The following is an 18,175-nucleotide window of genomic DNA, read 5'->3' on the forward strand; positions in this document are numbered from 1 at the left end:
TTAGGTGGCCCGAGACTTCTTGCTGTTTGTCTTCTTCTTCTTTGAGACATTGTTCGTCACCTCTTTTGAAACCTTTGGCTTCCTCAATTCACGTTCAGTAGTAGAACCACCAGGAAGAGGAGTAGCCAGAGTGATGGTCTGAGATGACCCAGCAGAGACTTGTGTAGTGGGAGCGGTACTATTATTAGTAGCACCCTTATGCTTGTTGTTGTACTTGTAGATGTACCAATCGACATAATGAAAGTAGGCAGTGTTGCAAACGGCGGAGGACATCTGCATGGCAGTGGTGGACTAGTTGAGTGATAGCTTGGGTTTGGAATTACGAGTCTTGTCTATCATGCTCTGCTCGAGCCCGAACCCCTCCATAATAGAAATGATTTCAGCCTTAAGGTTCGCAGCACTTTCATTAAGTAGGCAATCTATATTCACCATATCCACATCGGGAATGAGAGTCTGTAGGTTTGAATCATACTAAGATGAACAATACACATAATAAGACACAACGTACCCCTTCAGCATAGTGCTCAGGATCCCTCGAATCGAATCGAAACTTGCCTGATGCTTCATCCTTCAAGAATACTGTGATTCTAACTGCCTTCAACTTCAACCAATTGTGCCCCCCAACAACTACAGGCCCGTACATTGTGTCAGCTGTTTTGGATGGGATGAGGCTTTTGAACTTCTCGCAGTTCATCCGCACTCCAGATTTGCAAAGTGACTTGGCCACCTCAGTGTGTTCTTCGGGGCCTTGGAATGTACCATCCTCGTCGATCAAAACCCTAATTAGCTTCTTGATGTCAGAATTGTTCTTCACCATGTTCCCAAATTTATGCATGATGGATGTGTCACTTTGGCTGAAACCTGCCTCAACGAGCCACCGAACAAAACTTTCATCATTGCCGAACTGGTTGACACAATGCACAACACCCATAATATCTGGGACTTGTTGCAATGATTCTTTGTCAGGTAGCCGATTGTTTGTGAAGAATTGTGTGTCGATGTACTGGTCATTGTGACTGATCTGCGAAGAGAAGGTGATGAAGCATTTGTGAAGCCATGCAATGATGGTTTCGTGAATGGGGGAGGAGCTCATGATCTCAACTTCTCGAGTGTCTGGAAAGTAATCGGATCTAGCATGTATCAATAACAATCAGCGTGAGATCTAAGTGACCGCCAATCAAGTTAGCAGCTGACTTACTTTGCTTTGATTTCTATGCGTGATTTAGATGTAAACACTAAGACAGCTGCGTATTCCACTGGTGTGATATCCTGGATGGTCTTGAAGGGTGTTAGAGATACTTGATGCGACTCAAATGATGACACCTTACTATCATGTTTGTGCAGTGATCTGAATAATGCAACTGTCAGATCTAACAAACTAATGATAAGATTGCAAAATATATTCATACCAATATTCAGGTCTTAAAGCAGCTTTAAGGTTATCACCAAGTATTATCTGATCAGGACCAGGTGGTTCTACAGCAGGGAAAGGCTTCAAAATATCTTCATGCAATTCTGGGACTGGTTGTTGACCAAAGACTGACAACTTGGGATTGGTTGAGGGTGTTAAAAGCAGTCAGTCTTCTGACTAGCCTGCCAATCAAGTAACATTAGAGTACAACAAGGGCATGCTGAGAGGGAGAGACCCATGTCTGCTACAACTAGCACTGAGGACCATGATGGGAAGAGTTAAGATGCCAACAAAGGACTGTGGACCCAGGCTGTGGCCTGACCACCAAGCTGACATATTTAGTAGTACCACTATTGTTTCATTGACATGCCGAATAAATCATTCACTGGCAGCACTGGTAATAATCCATCTTGAGTCTGTTTTTATACAATTCTGATACTATGATTATACATTATGAGTTCTGGTAGGAACCCATGGCTGGCTACTAAGGAGACAGCTGGGACTTTCGAGCAAGGGCGGAGTTCAAACATGACACACAGCACTCCACAGTGTTATGGGGTGGCATGTGGCAGTACACAGCACATTATATGCCCAGTGTACAGTAGTATACTTCATGCTGAACAGGATTGTGCAAAAATAAATACATTAAGCTGCCACTAGTATCACAATAGTATGTGTCACAACTTCATTAAAAGTGATTCAAGTTGGAGGCAACAGGGTTGATGTATGAATGGTACAATTTAATACATCACATTGTCAAATATCTACAGCTGCCTCCGAGTCATAAGTGGGCTCGGATTCAAACATTGAAGAATCTTGTAGGTGGTATATGATTGAAGTGTTACTACTGTACAATCAAATTGTGCTTACTTAGCATTGCTGTGCTGGCTACTGATGGTTCATCTGAGCCATGAACTCAACTAGTATCAGAGGTACAACAATGTTTTCGGGTCTTTGAATTCTCCCATAATGTCACACCACTTTTACAGATGGAATGGCGGGTGTAACCAATGCTGACATTAGCATCCAGGAGCTGTTTCTGCACTTCTCCTGCTTGGAACTTGTATAGCCTGCCAAGTGCATCATTCTCCTTGATGATGGAATCTGCAAGTCTTTTTTCTGCGAGACGAACATCTCGCTGTGCTCTGGAGGCTTCCAAAACAAGCCTGGCTCTAGCTTCTTCAGTAGAGTCTGTAGATTCCTAGATGACATTAGCACTTATAGTATAATATGAACATGAATTGATGTATAATTTACATCGCCAGTAGTATTAGTGTCGCTATCATCACAATCTTTGCTTGGCTGGAAGGCAGACATGTAGGCAGCAATGCTATGGCATGACTCTGATATATTTGGTATGATCAAGTGTTGCATGAGCCCTCCAACCTTAGGAGGTATATGTTTTGGAAGAGCACCAATAGCTCTGGGAGTTCTGGTTGACCTTGAAATGCTTTGTACAGCCTTGCCAACAGGTAGGGGGATCGCAGATTCGGATACATGAACTTTTTTGGATTGGGAGGGAGAAGCAGGTGTTGCGGCATTGAGTGGGCCAGACAACAGGGGTTGAACAGCTACAGTTGGTGCTGCCAAGGCTCGGTCACCACAATAAGTAGTAGACTCGGAGGACATATTACAATAAACGATGTAGTCGAAAAAATTCACAAGCGAATAGTAGATGGGTGTCTATGGAAGTATTGAAGTTACTAATACTATTATGGCATAGTAATAGGGAGCACACAGAATTAATAGTAATACCAGTAGTACCATCCCGGTAATGCGATCAAACACTTATGTTAAGTTACAAGTCTACAGTTGCTTTTTTACCTCATAGTATCATGGGACTTGGTTTAATTGGCAAGTCTAGCATGTATCTTTCTCATCATTCCTCCACCAACCATGGGCAAGATAAAGTGCCCGTCACGAGTGGTACTATCCGATTCTGAGTTAATGCTCAGTGATCATGAGTCAGTGATCATGAAGGAGCCCAGTGTCGAGCCTCAGGTTGACTCACCTTCGGGGCCCCGGCGTACCAAGTGTTCCAATGCTGGAAAAGGTGGATCAGCCTCTCAGTTAAGGAAGGTTGGGGATGCCGTAATTGATGCTCCGGCAAGACGCACTGGTAAGGGACAACAGTTTGTTATACCTGATGGAGAGCCAGAGAACATCATGGCACCATCTCCAGTGAAAAAGAGAACTCACAAGAAGGGTAATAAAGCAGTAAGTTCTATGACATGAAGCTACATGTTCCCTCATACTTGAAATCCCATAGGCTGTACCGGCGGTTAGGACACCAGATCAATCTGATGATGCAGGTTCTGCACCTACTCTGCATGTTGCAGAGAATGGCAGAAGGTTCGGGTTACAGAAGAACCCCATTCCTCCAGGTTACATTGGTTTGCAGCCTTTGGGGTCGGAGGAGCATCCTGGGCATCCGAAATCTTGTATTCAGCAGGACAAGTTGCGCTCCCAGACTCACACGAAAGTTGCAGAAAGACCCACTATTGAACTACCTGTCGTGTGTCTCCCTGCCGTCTGCGGGGGACAGCCTGCCATCCCACGCCCAAAGCCATCCAACCCACCTGTTCAAAAAAAGTCTTCAGGGGCAGGTCAAACTCTTCCAGACAGTGCTTCCTCCATCTTGCAACCTGGTGCTATCTTGGAAAATGAAGAATCCGACCATTACAATGATAAGGATATGTCCGAGGTTGATGATGAGTTAAACATGGTCAATGACAACAAGTTCCCTCCATGCAATGACAAAACATGTACCTCTCTGCCTGTTGAACTCTCACCCAACAAACACACGGACAAGAACAAGGATATCGGACACATCTAGTCTTGCCAAGGTCAAGCAGAACGACGGGTAGACTGCCCTGGACATGCATCTCAAAAGGACGATGGGCAAAACAGGCGTAAAGATTGTGGTGAACAGAGCCAACCACAAGCCAGTCACCTGCATGGTGCTAGCAAACCAGCTCGCTCCAATACAATAGCGGAGATGGCAAGTACTAACTACTATATATTATACTCAGCTTAAATTGATGTTCACCAGCCTAACATAGATTATGATGTCATCAAACGGCATCAGAAGACTAACCACCATGCTCGTTCTCCGTCACCAACGTACTTGCATTTGGTATGCCAGTCTGGCCTTATGGTCAACCAGCCGAAAACCAAGCGCGCTCGCACCAGCAATCCCCAGTCAAACAATGATAGTCAAGTGGCTGGGGACTCTGGTGGTGACATGCAAGTTGATACTGATTCAGAGGTAGGACACACCAGTGTTGGGCATCGCACAAAGGCAGCCAAGAATGGTGCAAAACAGAAGACACTTGGTTTCTTCCCGGATCTTTGGGTCAAACTGCTGGACTATACAAAGGCCTGTTTCAGGTTGCATCTTGCCATCGCAGACCCATTCCCTGCACACGAGGAAGCTCTGAGTGACACTGGTATATGCATGGAACTAATCACGGAATCAATTGTGGCTTGGGAGGCGCAAAACTGCCGTCTTGAAGCAGGTATTTTTTCTGACTAATCTAATAGAAGTTTACAACTAACAATTTTGTCAAGGTTTCTACCTCCAGTATGAGCAGGACATGGCCACTGTCATAAGGGTCATCTTCTTTTGAGATTCCTCATTAATACTCAAGTCCGTGCTTCAACAGATTTACAATGATTCTATCAACTTTCGCAGTAAGATCAAGCAAATTGCAATTAATGTCGTTCCTGTGGAGTACAAGCTGAGCAGTAGTGAGAGTGAGATTAAACAGAAGGCGAGTGCACTCTTGAAGGGCTTGAATTTTTTACATGGAGATCGTGACAAGCATGTACACACCATCATAATCTTGAAATCTGACGCTACTAATCTGCTAGTAGGATTGTGCTTCTAACTTTGTGCACAGCGGCATCCGCTCTGTTTGCCTTCAAGCATTCTATGATAGTGGTTTGAAATTGTTACGACAATTTGCTGAATTTCATAATGCCATCCCTTACAAGGCCCTTCTCCTTGTCATGACCATTGTAAGCTTACTGAATCAGTATGACTATCGATTCATATTATTATTTCAGGTTTGCAATGTTATTCATGTTTACTCGATGTATGGTCACACAAACACAAAGCAATGGCCTTGGGAGATTCTGAAAGGGTGTACCATAAACTAATGCAGATGCTCAAGCAGGTCACAGATGACGAATATCATGGCGAGAAGCTCGATGAAGAGCTCTGATCTTGGGCTGTGTCTGGCATGTATGTTTTCCTTTATATTTTTATATTACTACTAGCATTGTTGACCATCAAGACAGGACTGGGGTTATCATTGATGGCGAACTTCAAGGCCTCGAAAGTGACAATTCCGACTGGGTAGTCAAACTCAATTAATATGTACTAGCACTACTACTACCATACTAGTATTACCCCTGCTTCAATGCTAATGTTTTCACTGGCATGTCATGCTTTACTATACTGCCTGTGGCATGCAAGACCTCATCGAAAGCATACAATGTGCACTACTTAGTACTACCTAGTAGTAGTATTAGCCTGAGTATTAATTGTACAGCTCTGTGTAGTGCTACATATGGTGATACACCACCGCACAGCACCAATAATAGTCTACACAGCACTAAATTTAGCAGCTGTGAGATTATTCAGGTAGCGACAAATTGATTCCTGCACAGCTTAACTCAGATTGACAGTGTTGTGTGGCACTGTAGCTCCACTGTACAGGGGGGGGACTTCACTGTGATGTTGCAGTCACTATATGGCACTGTATGGTGCTGCACATTACCTCAAATCACACAAGGGTTTTGCTGATGAAAACTATTAAGATTATGCACAAAGGGTAGGACTGATTTCGAGGAGCTTGGCTTCAGCTCATGCGCTGCACCCCTTACCTGAGTACATGCCTTTAATTTCAAATGACGTCTGAAGAAAATCCAAGGAAGTCCAAAGGACTTCTGGAGGAGCGTGGGAAACTTCGGAAGGACTTTCTGGACAAGTGCAAGAAACTTCCGGAAATTACAATAGAGTTTCGTCCTAATAGGGATATGTGTAATGGCTACTCAGGACTTGTCCTGAGTAGAAGCAAACAGAGGAAAGGCTGCAGGAACAAAGTCTGAAGCAGAATAGGTCCGGAGGACTGTGGGAAAGTTCTGGAAACTCAGAGGAGTTCAGGATTGGATGAGTGGAGGATCAGAGGAGCGGAGCTCTGGCCTAGTGAATTCCTCTGTAGGCCTGAGATGGATATTGACTAAGTCAGAGGACTAGAACAGATATAAGGACTTAGTGTGAGATCTAGTGTAAGGACTAATATGATATTCAGACTAAGGAAGTACAGGAGTTTCTATAGGAATTTATATACTGGAGACAAGTCTGAGTGGATAAGTAAGCAGAGGGCTAAGGCTATGTACAAGCATGTAGAAATGTATTAGTAAGTGAGATGGATCATAGGGAAATGAACTTGGAGATGAAACTCATACAAGGATCAATAAGCAAGACGGAAACAGAGATAACCAAAAGCTGGAAAAGTGGAGATACCTAAATGGGAAAACATTACAGATATAGACAAAGCATGGGAATAGGTCCAGAGATAGGTACAGATGATTTCCAAAGATCTGAAGATCTAGAGATAGGGGTTTTGGAGATACAATAGGAAACAGAGACTGATCCTGCTGAGATATGGAGACTGGAGGTCCAGATGGGGTGTGGGAACATTGTCAGATGTAGGTCTGGAATATAGGATATGACAGAAACTTACATTCACAGTACCAGCAGCACTTATACTAAGGTCAACAGTCTGTTTCTTGGTCCAACAATTCACAACAGTTCCAAGAGCTCCATGATGAGCCCTGCCCAGAATGAGGCACTGTTGCTTTTTCTTGCATGGATGAGCTGGGCTCAGATTGCTAGCAGGGATATGATAATGTTCGATTGCAGCGCATGCGCCATTGAATGTGCAGAATGCAATGACATGACCCTCAGGCATGGGTCCATTTTCGCTGCAGAATGGGTCGGGATAAGCTGTTGATACAAATCGCTTGTACAGCCTGCCACAGAGGAAGTTCGATGACACCTTTAATAATACATGATATGTTAAAAGTTTTGATGAAAATTCTTTCAACATCAACCAAGGTAGTGGGCCTAGAATAAGATAAGTAAACATTGTGATATCAAGGTTAAGGACTTACTGCTGTTTGGCAATTTCTCCACTTCAGTGTCCTGGGCATCAATAGTCTAGGGGTCATGTGTTGATGAGGTGGGATTGATATGTGACATAGGGTTATATGCTTCAGCCTCAGAGCTTGCTGACCAAGTGGACCATACATTAGATGGTGATGGGTTGGGACCTGTCATAGAAATCAACAAGCTAGAAGAAATTGTTTCTTTTTCAATGAGTGGGGTAGTGGATCGAGTTGGTGGTACCAAATATGATTGTTTCCTCATTTCACAGAATGAGACTAACTCTGGGCCTTCGAGCATCGCACCATCCAGTCTCATTCCATACCTAAATATTGTAAATCTCTGAACAACTTAAAAATAAGTGTTGCTTACCTGGTAACAACTTTGTGCAGTTTGAGTGTAGTCTGCTGTTACCCATACACAGCAACTGTACAGGTCTTGTAGAAAAGAGAGTACAGCATGGCTCGGTAGCCCTTCTGGTTGCCCCCAATAATAAAGACTTTCTGACCGATATCATTGTGAAATGAATCCAAGAAAGTATTGCATATCTTGGTCACAAATCTAATTGGGACACAGAGCTGTTATGTGTGTCAGATGTGTTTGAAATGAGGTAAATTGTACTTACGAGTGATTGATCACCATCACATAGCATAGTCAAATGAGCATTTGGAATATCAATGTTATGCACAACCCCTTTCATCTGATACTCTGGTCCACAGGCAACAGTCACAATGTCTCCCAGCCTGACATCATAATTCTTATCCTTTGTGCACTGGATGGTGTGGGTGAAACTCGTCCGCCAAACCATTGCTACAGGGACTGAAATACTCAAGAGCCTGGAGCTGGTCTCTCTACTGTCCTCAGTGATAACATCCCAGAACCATAAAATAGTTCATTTCTTGGCATACCAGTCCACGATGCTGCATTTCCCAACATGCTTCCCATCCAGTACTTCTATGTGGTCTCCGATTTCAATGAAGTGGGAGTTGGGAGTAGGCTTGAGATATTGTTGCATTAGTAGCTGCAAGTGCATGGTGTAATTTAAGGGCCACCAATCCAAGTAGTATTTAGAAACTTCCACCTATATCTAAATGTCAGACGATTTAATAGAATAGTGTTTGCACCAGACTTACCTGTTCATTGGAAATATCTTGGCAAATGTCAAATATGTCCTGTCATATTTGAATGACATGCCCTTCTAATCCAAAGTATGGATCAGCTATAACTTTGACGGTGTTTCCAACCTTGAATACACACTCTATGTCTTCGAGATGAACCTCTATCTACTCTGGACGTCCATCAAACATAAACTCCAAGCTCACAGAACCAACTGTATGGTCCATCAAGATGACCTGACTGGACTTTCCACAAAGAGAACCTTTAACAACCCTGATTCAATTGCCCATACACAAAACTTGTGTCGAAAATGATACCACAATTTGTTTGAGGAATGGTTTGTCCCATCCAGATTCGAGATGGAGCTAGATATTATCAATATGAGGGAAGACAAGAAGTTTGAGGTTATCACAGTGAAAGTCTTTCAGTAGGAGACCCATATAATAGCTTTGTTCTTTGTATGTCAATCCTACCACTTCATTGTCATGAATAATGTTGGAAACTATTTTGTTGGTCAGGAGGTGAGATAAATTGAGCAGCACTCGAGTTCCCCAAGGCATTGGATAGGGGAAGTGCAATAAAGGAATTAAGACCTTGATAGAACTCTCTGTCTGGGATTCCACTCTGCCTATGCAGCCCCTGTGTGGGCCATGCCTGATCCTTACCCAAGCTGGGCCAGGAAATTGGAACAGTGAACCCTCAACAGCTTCACATTCTACATCCATGATGCGAAGACATTGCCTCACAGCAAGACTGTGTGAGGCAGGAAGTGAGTCACAGATCGTTTTGGGGCTATCTGCAACTACATAAATTTGGCCTACTACCTAAGCTGATATAGTAACAGAAAACTTTTGGCTCTCAAGGTGTTCAGGGATATATTCCGCAGCAGTTCCTACAATGCAATGAGTGGTATACCAAGTGATGCAAAAATAAATATATTGCATATGAACTAAATACATCCTGTTTTGGGGTGGCAAAACTCTAAGTGGAGATAATGGGATAGAGGCCACTCTGGAAGTGAGGGCACAAAACTCTTGTGATGAGTTGCCTGGATTCTCTTCAAACCTATTGGCCAAATCATCAAATTTTTTGGCCAACCTCTCTTTTGCCGACAGTCCTGATATGTGCATAACTTTCTACACAAGCTTCGGCTGCCCACCCTCATCCTCCTTTTCATCATTCACATCTTTATCTTCAGAAGCCTCTATGATGATATATGGATTACAAGTAAACTATGTTTCCTTTTTAGTATACAAAATTATAAGCCATGACATTTTACTTACTTTAGGTGGTCTATAGGATCACTTTCTGCATGAGCTTGACAAGTAGCTGGCTATCCTCGATGCAGACACAGGCATGGAAAAGTCTTTTGGTACGGGAGGGGGGGTTACAGGGGCTACATTCTTGGCCATGAGTTTGTGGAGGTTGGCCAAGGATTCATCATCATTTCCTTCACCAGAGAACAATGCATGCTGGGGTTCTACCTAATCCTCGGCAAAGTATCTATCACTAGGGTATGATGCAAGAGCATCATCCATTTGAGGCATGGTCATATTGGTGGTGAGGAAGTGCCGAAGAATTCCCCATACATGTCTATCACATAGTGCCGGTAATGTCTGAGCACCTGTATCATGCCTATGAATAATGATGGTATTAACATCATTGTATCATGACTTACCTTCTTGAATTCTAAGCTGCTTTGAGGAAGGTTCATTATCGTTGAATTGGGCATGTTTAGACATATGGATTCTGTCCATGGTGTATATGTTAACTTCAAAGTTAGTATAGTGAACTTGAAACCTCACATGCTATGTTGAATAGTCTGTTGAATAGTCTATTCTCAAATATATGACTATGTATGTATTGTATTGAGGTAGCTAATACCCATCAGTGTAGATTGTGGGCATTATGATTATCTACCAGATATGGTGGTACAAATGGTGGACATTGCACACTCGTTGTGGACTGATGGCCTCAAGCATTATCAAAATACATTGTAACCTTGCCTGCCCTCCTGCTATAGTACAGTAAATACAATAATTCTGCAGGTGATAAAAAGGTGTATACTATTGAACTTGATGCCTGCCCACCCCATGAACATTTTCTTTGTACTGTACTAAAGCTGTAGGCTATTGTAAGAATTGTGCATATACTATTTCACCTTCATGCCAAATATAGAAGATCATATTGCAATCTACTTGTAGATATGTTACACTTTATGAGGAGTGGGGAAAGAGGCAAAAATGCAAGAAGGACATGGTTGATATAATGAATGATTAGTGTACATTCAGACCTAGCTAGCAATACCTGACCTGAAAGCTTGTGGCTTGCTGCTGCTGAACTCCAGCTGAGTTTGAATATGTAGTCATTCACTATATCAGCACACACATTTCCTTTTGTTAAATCTTTCTCACTTTCTAATTGCAAGTAACACTAGGTAGGCAATTCAGATAAGGCTATTTACTTCTTCATTCACCTTATCTTATTGTCCTTATAGGTTTCACTCTCTGGGCTTTCTGTGAACATATTTACATAGCAGGGTGCAGTGGAATAGTTATTCTATTTTTACAACACCACCTTTCCTGAATGGTAAGTATCTTTGAAGGATTCAATTTCATCCTTTAATGAACTGACTGTAGCTTGCCTTGGCTCAAACTTGGCCTGTGGTCACTTCATCCAGCCTAATATTTGTTCATCTGTTGATGTTTAGTAGCTGGTTTATCTCTCTGATTTGAAGATGTATAATGCTTCGCTTGTCTAATTGAACAAATTGCTCATCTACTAGAGATAATCAAGAACCAAGCTCTTGTCAATTTTTGGAAAAGTAGATCGAGCAATTGAATTAAAGTGCTCTGTTTGATGGCAAAAGCTATCACTATTAAGTGTATATTTGCTTATGCTGAATATAATGCTGCCTACCAGCCCTGACATTGGTCACCATCCGTACTTGGCGGTGCGCATGTGCATATTTACTTTTTATTTTATTTTGTATTCCTTGTTTATTATTTGCTGGGGCAAAGGCCTACATTAGTACTATTGCATTGCCAACTGCTTCTACACATTGTTTTAAGTCAGTGTTTTATGTTGTTTCAGTGATCCTCTTTGCTTTGCCAGTTAGTGCGATGTGGCCAAGGGATTGCCATGATATTAATTTTTGATGGCCAGCTGTCAAAACATCTTATTGAAATTCTGCTAGTATTCGCCACTGTGAATTCCATACAAATCTCACTTCAGATGACCAACACGACTAATTGACCCATCTTAATTCCAATCATCATTTGCATGATGTTGGTCCCCTCCTGTCTCCCACCATTCAACAGTTTTAGCTTCCCAGACTGGCATATTTGAACTCTCTAACATACTAACACATGTAAAATAACTAGAATTGTTCACAAGACACATACCAACAGAAAAGGTTAGTTCATAGTCTATACAGCATCCATTGTCACATCCTGATATGCTATGTAGCTCTGAACTAAATTATATCTCCTGCATTTTGTCCTCAAAGGTCGAGCCTATCTAGGTGATATTTGGCAAATAGTTGCAGGATGTATGTTGGAAGCACAGAGGGAGGAATCACTATGAAGTACTGCTGGGGATCACACAAGCTGCTGGAGCATAGAGTGAGACTTTATGGAAGAGAAGAGAGACCACTGTCAGCTAGAGGTGTCTCTGTGCAGTCAAGCCATCGATCATATAGAGTAGCACTGGGCTATATGTAAGAGACTACAACTTATACAATAACAATAGGCTAACATGATAGCTTTTAACAATGCATGCTATTGTAGTACCAGTCACTAATGCTACCTATTTCACAGCAACTTCACAATGCATCATTGAACCTATAGCTACCTGTTCAGTAGCTGTGCAAAACAAGTGTGAAACTTAGTTAAGAAGGCAAAAAACTGACACCATCCCACCTAAAGAAATTGCATCGATTGAAAGTGATTCACCTCTATTTGGCTCTCCTTCAAATCTTGGTCATTTTGCCTTTGTGCACCTTAAACAACGAACACTGGTCACTATGAATATCAGTGTTTTTTTTTTTCAAATCCACTTAATTTTGCTTTTTACTTTACATTCTTTGAAGTCTGATGGCCCCTCATTCAGTCTACAGAGTACATGGATTACCACATGCCTCCAAGAGGTCCTCCAAGAAGCATACAAGGTTGAATGATCCACACAGGCAGGACTGATGGCAGCATACCTCAATGTTGGAGGATACTCACCATTGTAACTCCCAATTAGAGTTAATTTTCTCATACCAAGATGCACTACATACAAGCTGAGACAGCTGTTTATACACTGGCCCTTGAAAATTTCCCTGCATCAACCTACTCTGACAGCAGTAAGCATGAACTAGTTACAGTAGTTTCTTTACATGCCCAATTCTTCCCCAGCATTTACCAAAGGAAGTCCATCATTACATGGAATGCATGGATGCTGAATCAATCAACTCTCACACTAACTCTGACTTATGGTAACTGTGTTATGTTTATTTTAGTCCTCATTTCGGTCACAGTGTTCTACAAGTGTACAAGTGTACATCTGCACATATAACTATGAAAGCTCAGATGTAGGAATATATCTCAGAGAGGAGTCCATGGTCCAAGAAGGAGTATGGACTTGCAAGCAGACAAAGGGTGTGTCGTCATATATTTAACACTACTGCATAAGCCATCATAGTGGTCACCAGGCACATATCTTTATATCCTTTTTGTGTATCACCAATATGTATCACAGACTTTGTAAAATTCATACGAGTATTGGTCAGGATCTACTGCACTTATATTAGTACTTAGCACACACATAGAAGGCAACAGAATTAAACATTTTGTCCTGGGCTTGCGCACATCAGAATTGCTCCTATGGGATTAAGTAAATGCAGTGTGGTATTACTAAATTTGGAATGTGTGACAAATTGACTTTGGGTGCTACCGATTGAGTTTAATTTCACAAAGTCAGTCACTATAAATAATACCCCACTTTGGATATTGTTCTGCTTTCCCATTTCTATCATCGACTCCATACTATACATACAGTTATTACAATACTACACATACTGTTACAATATCAAGTATATGTTGTAAATTTCTGACAAGCCTCTGAAGTCAATTTAAGCCATTTTAAGGACACTTTTCATACAAAACCCTTTTAATGGATGCTAATGATGTAAGATAATATTTCAAGGCACTTATAATATCTTGCACCAATCATTAAAAGGCACCATAATGGTTCCAAGTGGCATGTGATGATCACATAAGCATTACAAGGCTAGCTGAATGATTTCAAGTTTTTGTGCATGTCTCAATTCCCTTGCAAGGTCAATGTCCAGAATTTTCAAAAAAATAGTAAATAATATTCATATTGATCAATTATGTATTAGTACATTGAAAATACAGTTATTTTAAAAATCAGAGGGGGGCATAGAAGTACTGTAGGGAAGGTGGCAGATGATGTGGCAGAACACAAAGCAGGTAATAGGTCCAGAAAGGAGAGGAGGGATGTGCCAGAGGAGGTTGCAAGGAAGGGTTATAGAGGAGGGAGGGACATGTTGGAAGTTTTTGTATGGCATTTTAATCCATTAAAATGGCCTAACAATGTAGGCCAATTATAACCCATTATTATATAACAGTCAGCATTTTATTGATTGTCGCACACATTGTGATGAATATTATAATGTGCATTTTTATGGTGTTCACCTAGTCGTAATATACATTTTAATGGGTAGCTCCCCTGTCTTAATGCTTATTTTGATAATATCCACATTATTTTGATTCACATCTTAATGTCAAACTCCAGGTTTTAATGTGTATTCTCATGATGGTTTTAATGTTCTTCTCATGACAGCGTTTGAATTGCAAGATCCCAATTACCGTCAAAAATCAATTTGGATTAACATCTCATAGATTATTACAATATCTATAATGAAATACATATATGCTCGTCCATACCCGTGACACCCTTGTCTTCCTGCAAGCTGACCTTTAGGATTGTCTCTGAATCCACGCTGCATTCTTATCATTAACCTAAAAAATTTGACATGATGGAGGGGAAGATGCGTACCAGAGATCGCACAGACATGCCAATCGGATTTGCTGCTGAACACCTGCTGTTTGTAGTTGGTCATCATGATGGTCCGAATTGTATCACTGTGAACGTTGGTGGTCTGAGTTTGCACAGCAGTGACTTGACCCTGCGCCTTGCTACCCTTCTCAAGCTCAGCCATCTGCTGGCACTGTATGGAGGGGGCGGAAATTTCCTGTAAGGTTGGGCCAGACGAAGTGTGGCTCTGTGATGGTCGACTTGTCCGGGTGCAAAATAATCTTTGCTGTCTCATTGTTGACCTGCAAGCCACGAAGGAGGATAAGACGAGAGAAGGCAGTGTAGCTGGACGCCGACTTGAGCCAGTCGTTGTACAAGCTGAACAGGACCATTTGAGGTTGCGTAACACACTGAGAAACAGTATCAGCAATGAAGATGCAAACACACATGGACCAACTTACTAAGATCAAGTCACCAAACTTCTCCATTTTCATGCAAGCCTAGAAGGGGAGTTATAAATCAGAATGGATTTTGTTCATAGAGACAGTGAACAAAAGGGATGTATACAGCACCAATGCAAAAAGAAGGGCCTTGTCAGCTGAGTGCTGGCGACACAAGCATACAACAACACTATGAAACTACAGAATCTGGGGCGTCACAATGGTGCCCCATCGACATCAGCACTCTAAATAATCTCTCTAAGTCTAAGCTGTTCTGAATGTAAAGATGGTTGAACTCACAGATATAACAATGCTCCAGACATGTCCTAGAAGCAATCGAGTGTTGAGTGACATTGGTAAAAATTGTAAGTCAGACAGATGCTAATGTCATTGTAATTATTAGTAAGCATTACAATCACGTGATAGCGCATTGACGAGCGCATTTTGAAGCAGATTCAGACATTTTTGTGTTTACAATATTAGTATTCATCATCAGCCTCCTGAATACAACATGGAGGGAGCTAGATTCATGATAAGAAGACCTACAAACAACAATAGCTACCATTTTGTTGTGGTATTGCGGGAAGAGCAGCAAACATCAGTGTCATTGACAGAAGCCTTTGTTACGCACTCAAATAGATCTGTTATGCGGAGCCCTAAGAGGGGCGTCGTCCGCTAACGTTCGTGACGTAACTGGAAGGATTCGGTATGGCAAGTGAGACTGGCGACAATGAGTTGGCAGTGATCACAGTATGGTGTGTCACGTGACTTCTAAGACAGATGTCTGTGAAGTCGCTCAAGGTAAGGACAGTCTTGTCCGAACGATGAGGTCGATCGAGGTAGACTTAGTTGCGATGAGCAACTGAGAAAAGATACTAGAGACTGAAGCCAAAGGGGCATTCAGAGGGAAGTATGTTCCAGGGAAGATTGAGTAGATTCAAGTTAGAGAATCTAGTACAGGGTGACCGACTACTTATACTAAGTGGAGAGGGTTAAGGGCAAGGCTACCACACAGTAGGTAAGGGTAAAGGGGAAACAAGAATGGTATAGGTGTGTTGGCAACAGAGCCGGATTAGTGGTGGGTGGTCGAATGCAGAATGAGACCGAGAAACGTTGGAACAGACCAATGATAGGGGGGCCACGTGACCGATGTTACTTGTAACAGCCTTGGCCCTCTTTCCCCTGGCTGCCTTCTTCTGTACCTTGGTATCTGCTGCCGCTAGCACCTCAGAGATCCCTTCAACACCTTGGATGTCAGCTGACACAGTAGCTGCACATGGGACCACAGCAGTGGGGAGACTCTGACATGGAGTTGAGATGGACAGTTCAGACACAGAAGGTACTGCATGTTCAGGGGGAAGTGAAACAGTAGGAGATTGGTGGTGTGTCCCAATTTCAACATGAGTTTCAGCGTGTAACAAGGCCCCATCTGAGTCACTTTCGTCATCAAGTGCATAACGCGATCAAGTGAATCGGTAACATCCTCCACTGTAGTGCCTGGAGTATCCGGCTGTTCCTTGACAGTGCTGTCAAAGACATAAGTATTGATTTGTTGTACAATAGTTTTGACGTGATCATGTCCCCATTTGAGAACAAAGAATTTCTTGATAGTTCAGAAGACTGAGTGGTATAGGATCGAAGATATGGCTCCAACACCATCTCCCGAGAATTCTTGATCAGGAGACAGGACAAAGATCATCTACCAGTGTCGTAACTCATAAGTGCCTACTCAGATATTTAAACTACCGAAACCTTACAGATGTGATGCCGAAGGCAATTAGGCCAGGAGTACAGCTGGTGAGCTGCCATATCTTGGTGTAGGGAGGTGGGCCACTGCGTGCCTTTGGAAATAATGACATTCTGCCGCAGACCACAACCTTGATAACCTTTTGTACAAAATATAAATGACCACGGACACTTTTTGGCACGTGCTCACCTTGGCAAACACCAACCAATCTTTAAATACTCTCTTCTCATTGACGACATGGTCAGGATAGAGGATTGGCGCCTTGAAAACATCATATGCCTTCCCCTTGCCTGTTTCCCATCTGATCAATTGTGTGACTTGCGGGACAGAGTTACGGTCGAATTTTGACATGAAATACTCATTCAGCATGTTGAATATACTACCTGCCACGGAACGTAGCCCATTGATGAACGATGACCGAGCTTGCTGCATTCCGGTTCTGAACTGTGCAAGGTTTCATAAGTCAGATTGATTTAAACGATGTAAAGGTATTATGAACCTGGTTATAAAAGGCATTTGTTTGCATGCGAGGGTGCAACACAAAATCAATGGATGCGTAGAGCTCGGTTACAAGTGTGTCCTTCTCCATCGACTTCTTAGCATAATGATTTGGGTTCGAGATTTCAGCTGGAGGGTCAGGACAATTGGTTTGAAAAATGACCTTGTCGGGAAGGAACATTTCAGTAGTTATTGAATACTTCTTTGCTGCACTGAGAATGAGCTTCTCGGTGTCACTATTCTTAGATGAAGTGCTTGCTGTAGATGGGCCTGCAGATGACAGTTGGGATGCTGAAGATATCGTATTGGAGGATGACACTTTAGGAGGGTGCTTGCGAGAACATTTCAGTTGTTGTGCATTGAGGACATTGTTGTTCTCATTCAGCATTGCATTGCACTGCTGAAGCTTGCCATGCTGAAGCTGAAGGTATTGAATATACTAGATGGAACATGTTAGGATATCAATAGAACAGCGAATGAAGCCTACCTCTTGGTAATGCTCCATGGAAGCGCCTTCACTTGGTGGAGCAACAGGCTGGTCACGATTGCTCTCATCTGCCAAGTCTGAGTCTGAATGAATACTCGAGGATGTCGAATTCAAATCTGATTCTGAGTCAGTCATTGGTCAACAATAGAATGGCAGAGTGTGCGAAGTGAAAGGGACCTGGGAGTAGGGCTTGCAGGACAAGTCAATTATCTCAGGTTACTGATATTTTATACATTCGGGGAGTCAGGTGCCATGA

General features: G+C 42.3%; 8 protein-coding genes across 8 annotated transcripts; 2 read left to right on the forward strand and 6 right to left on the reverse strand.

The window, feature by feature from the left end:
• On the reverse strand, window positions 1-1,747 carry F5147DRAFT_649829 (uncharacterized protein; the record flags this gene model as incomplete). Its single annotated transcript, XM_041433377.1, has 5 exons — window positions 1-273; window positions 430-453; window positions 509-1,130; window positions 1,199-1,348; window positions 1,620-1,747. The coding sequence occupies 5 exons, from the start codon at window positions 1,745-1,747 to the stop codon at window positions 1-3; spliced, it is 1,197 nt and encodes a 398-aa protein (XP_041296613.1).
• Window positions 1,748-2,167: 420 nt separating this feature from the next.
• On the reverse strand, window positions 2,168-3,040 carry F5147DRAFT_649830 (uncharacterized protein; the record flags this gene model as incomplete). Its single annotated transcript, XM_041433378.1, has 4 exons — window positions 2,168-2,226; window positions 2,282-2,314; window positions 2,390-2,612; window positions 2,669-3,040. 4 exons carry the CDS (start codon window positions 3,038-3,040, stop codon window positions 2,168-2,170), a joined length of 687 nt encoding a protein of 228 aa, XP_041296614.1.
• Window positions 3,041-3,385: 345 nt separating this feature from the next.
• On the forward strand, window positions 3,386-4,247 carry F5147DRAFT_769983 (uncharacterized protein; the record flags this gene model as incomplete). Its single annotated transcript, XM_041441097.1, has 2 exons — window positions 3,386-3,628; window positions 3,681-4,247. 2 exons carry the CDS (start codon window positions 3,386-3,388, stop codon window positions 4,245-4,247), a joined length of 810 nt encoding a protein of 269 aa, XP_041296615.1.
• A 318-nt stretch (window positions 4,248-4,565) lies between these two features.
• On the forward strand, window positions 4,566-5,637 carry F5147DRAFT_769984 (uncharacterized protein; the record flags this gene model as incomplete). The annotated part of the gene is made up of 5 exons (XM_041441098.1): window positions 4,566-4,929; window positions 4,982-5,025; window positions 5,077-5,238; window positions 5,288-5,431; window positions 5,578-5,637. 5 exons carry the CDS (start codon window positions 4,566-4,568, stop codon window positions 5,635-5,637), a joined length of 774 nt encoding a protein of 257 aa, XP_041296616.1.
• Window positions 5,638-7,123: 1,486 nt separating this feature from the next.
• Window positions 7,124-8,619, reverse strand: F5147DRAFT_649832 (uncharacterized protein; the record flags this gene model as incomplete). The annotated part of the gene is made up of 8 exons (XM_041433379.1): window positions 7,124-7,135; window positions 7,165-7,547; window positions 7,595-7,640; window positions 7,870-7,911; window positions 7,959-8,013; window positions 8,043-8,164; window positions 8,212-8,329; window positions 8,495-8,619. The coding sequence occupies 8 exons, from the start codon at window positions 8,617-8,619 to the stop codon at window positions 7,124-7,126; spliced, it is 903 nt and encodes a 300-aa protein (XP_041296617.1).
• A 1,567-nt stretch (window positions 8,620-10,186) lies between these two features.
• On the reverse strand, window positions 10,187-10,444 carry F5147DRAFT_769985 (uncharacterized protein; the record flags this gene model as incomplete). Its single annotated transcript, XM_041441099.1, has 2 exons — window positions 10,187-10,326; window positions 10,381-10,444. 2 exons carry the CDS (start codon window positions 10,442-10,444, stop codon window positions 10,187-10,189), a joined length of 204 nt encoding a protein of 67 aa, XP_041296618.1.
• A 4,180-nt stretch (window positions 10,445-14,624) lies between these two features.
• Window positions 14,625-15,541, reverse strand: F5147DRAFT_649833 (uncharacterized protein; the record flags this gene model as incomplete). The annotated part of the gene is made up of 5 exons (XM_041433380.1): window positions 14,625-14,701; window positions 14,769-14,964; window positions 15,050-15,157; window positions 15,209-15,247; window positions 15,488-15,541. 5 exons carry the CDS (start codon window positions 15,539-15,541, stop codon window positions 14,625-14,627), a joined length of 474 nt encoding a protein of 157 aa, XP_041296619.1.
• Window positions 15,542-16,799: 1,258 nt separating this feature from the next.
• On the reverse strand, window positions 16,800-18,054 carry F5147DRAFT_649834 (uncharacterized protein; the record flags this gene model as incomplete). Its single annotated transcript, XM_041433381.1, has 5 exons — window positions 16,800-16,886; window positions 16,945-17,073; window positions 17,124-17,378; window positions 17,434-17,871; window positions 17,920-18,054. The coding sequence occupies 5 exons, from the start codon at window positions 18,052-18,054 to the stop codon at window positions 16,800-16,802; spliced, it is 1,044 nt and encodes a 347-aa protein (XP_041296620.1).
• Between the last annotated feature and the right edge of the window lie 121 nt (window positions 18,055-18,175).

Source organism: Suillus discolor (assembly GCF_016758755.1).
Source record: "Suillus discolor strain FC423 chromosome Unknown F5147scaffold_9, whole genome shotgun sequence".
NCBI lineage: Eukaryota > Fungi > Basidiomycota > Agaricomycetes > Boletales > Suillaceae > Suillus > Suillus discolor.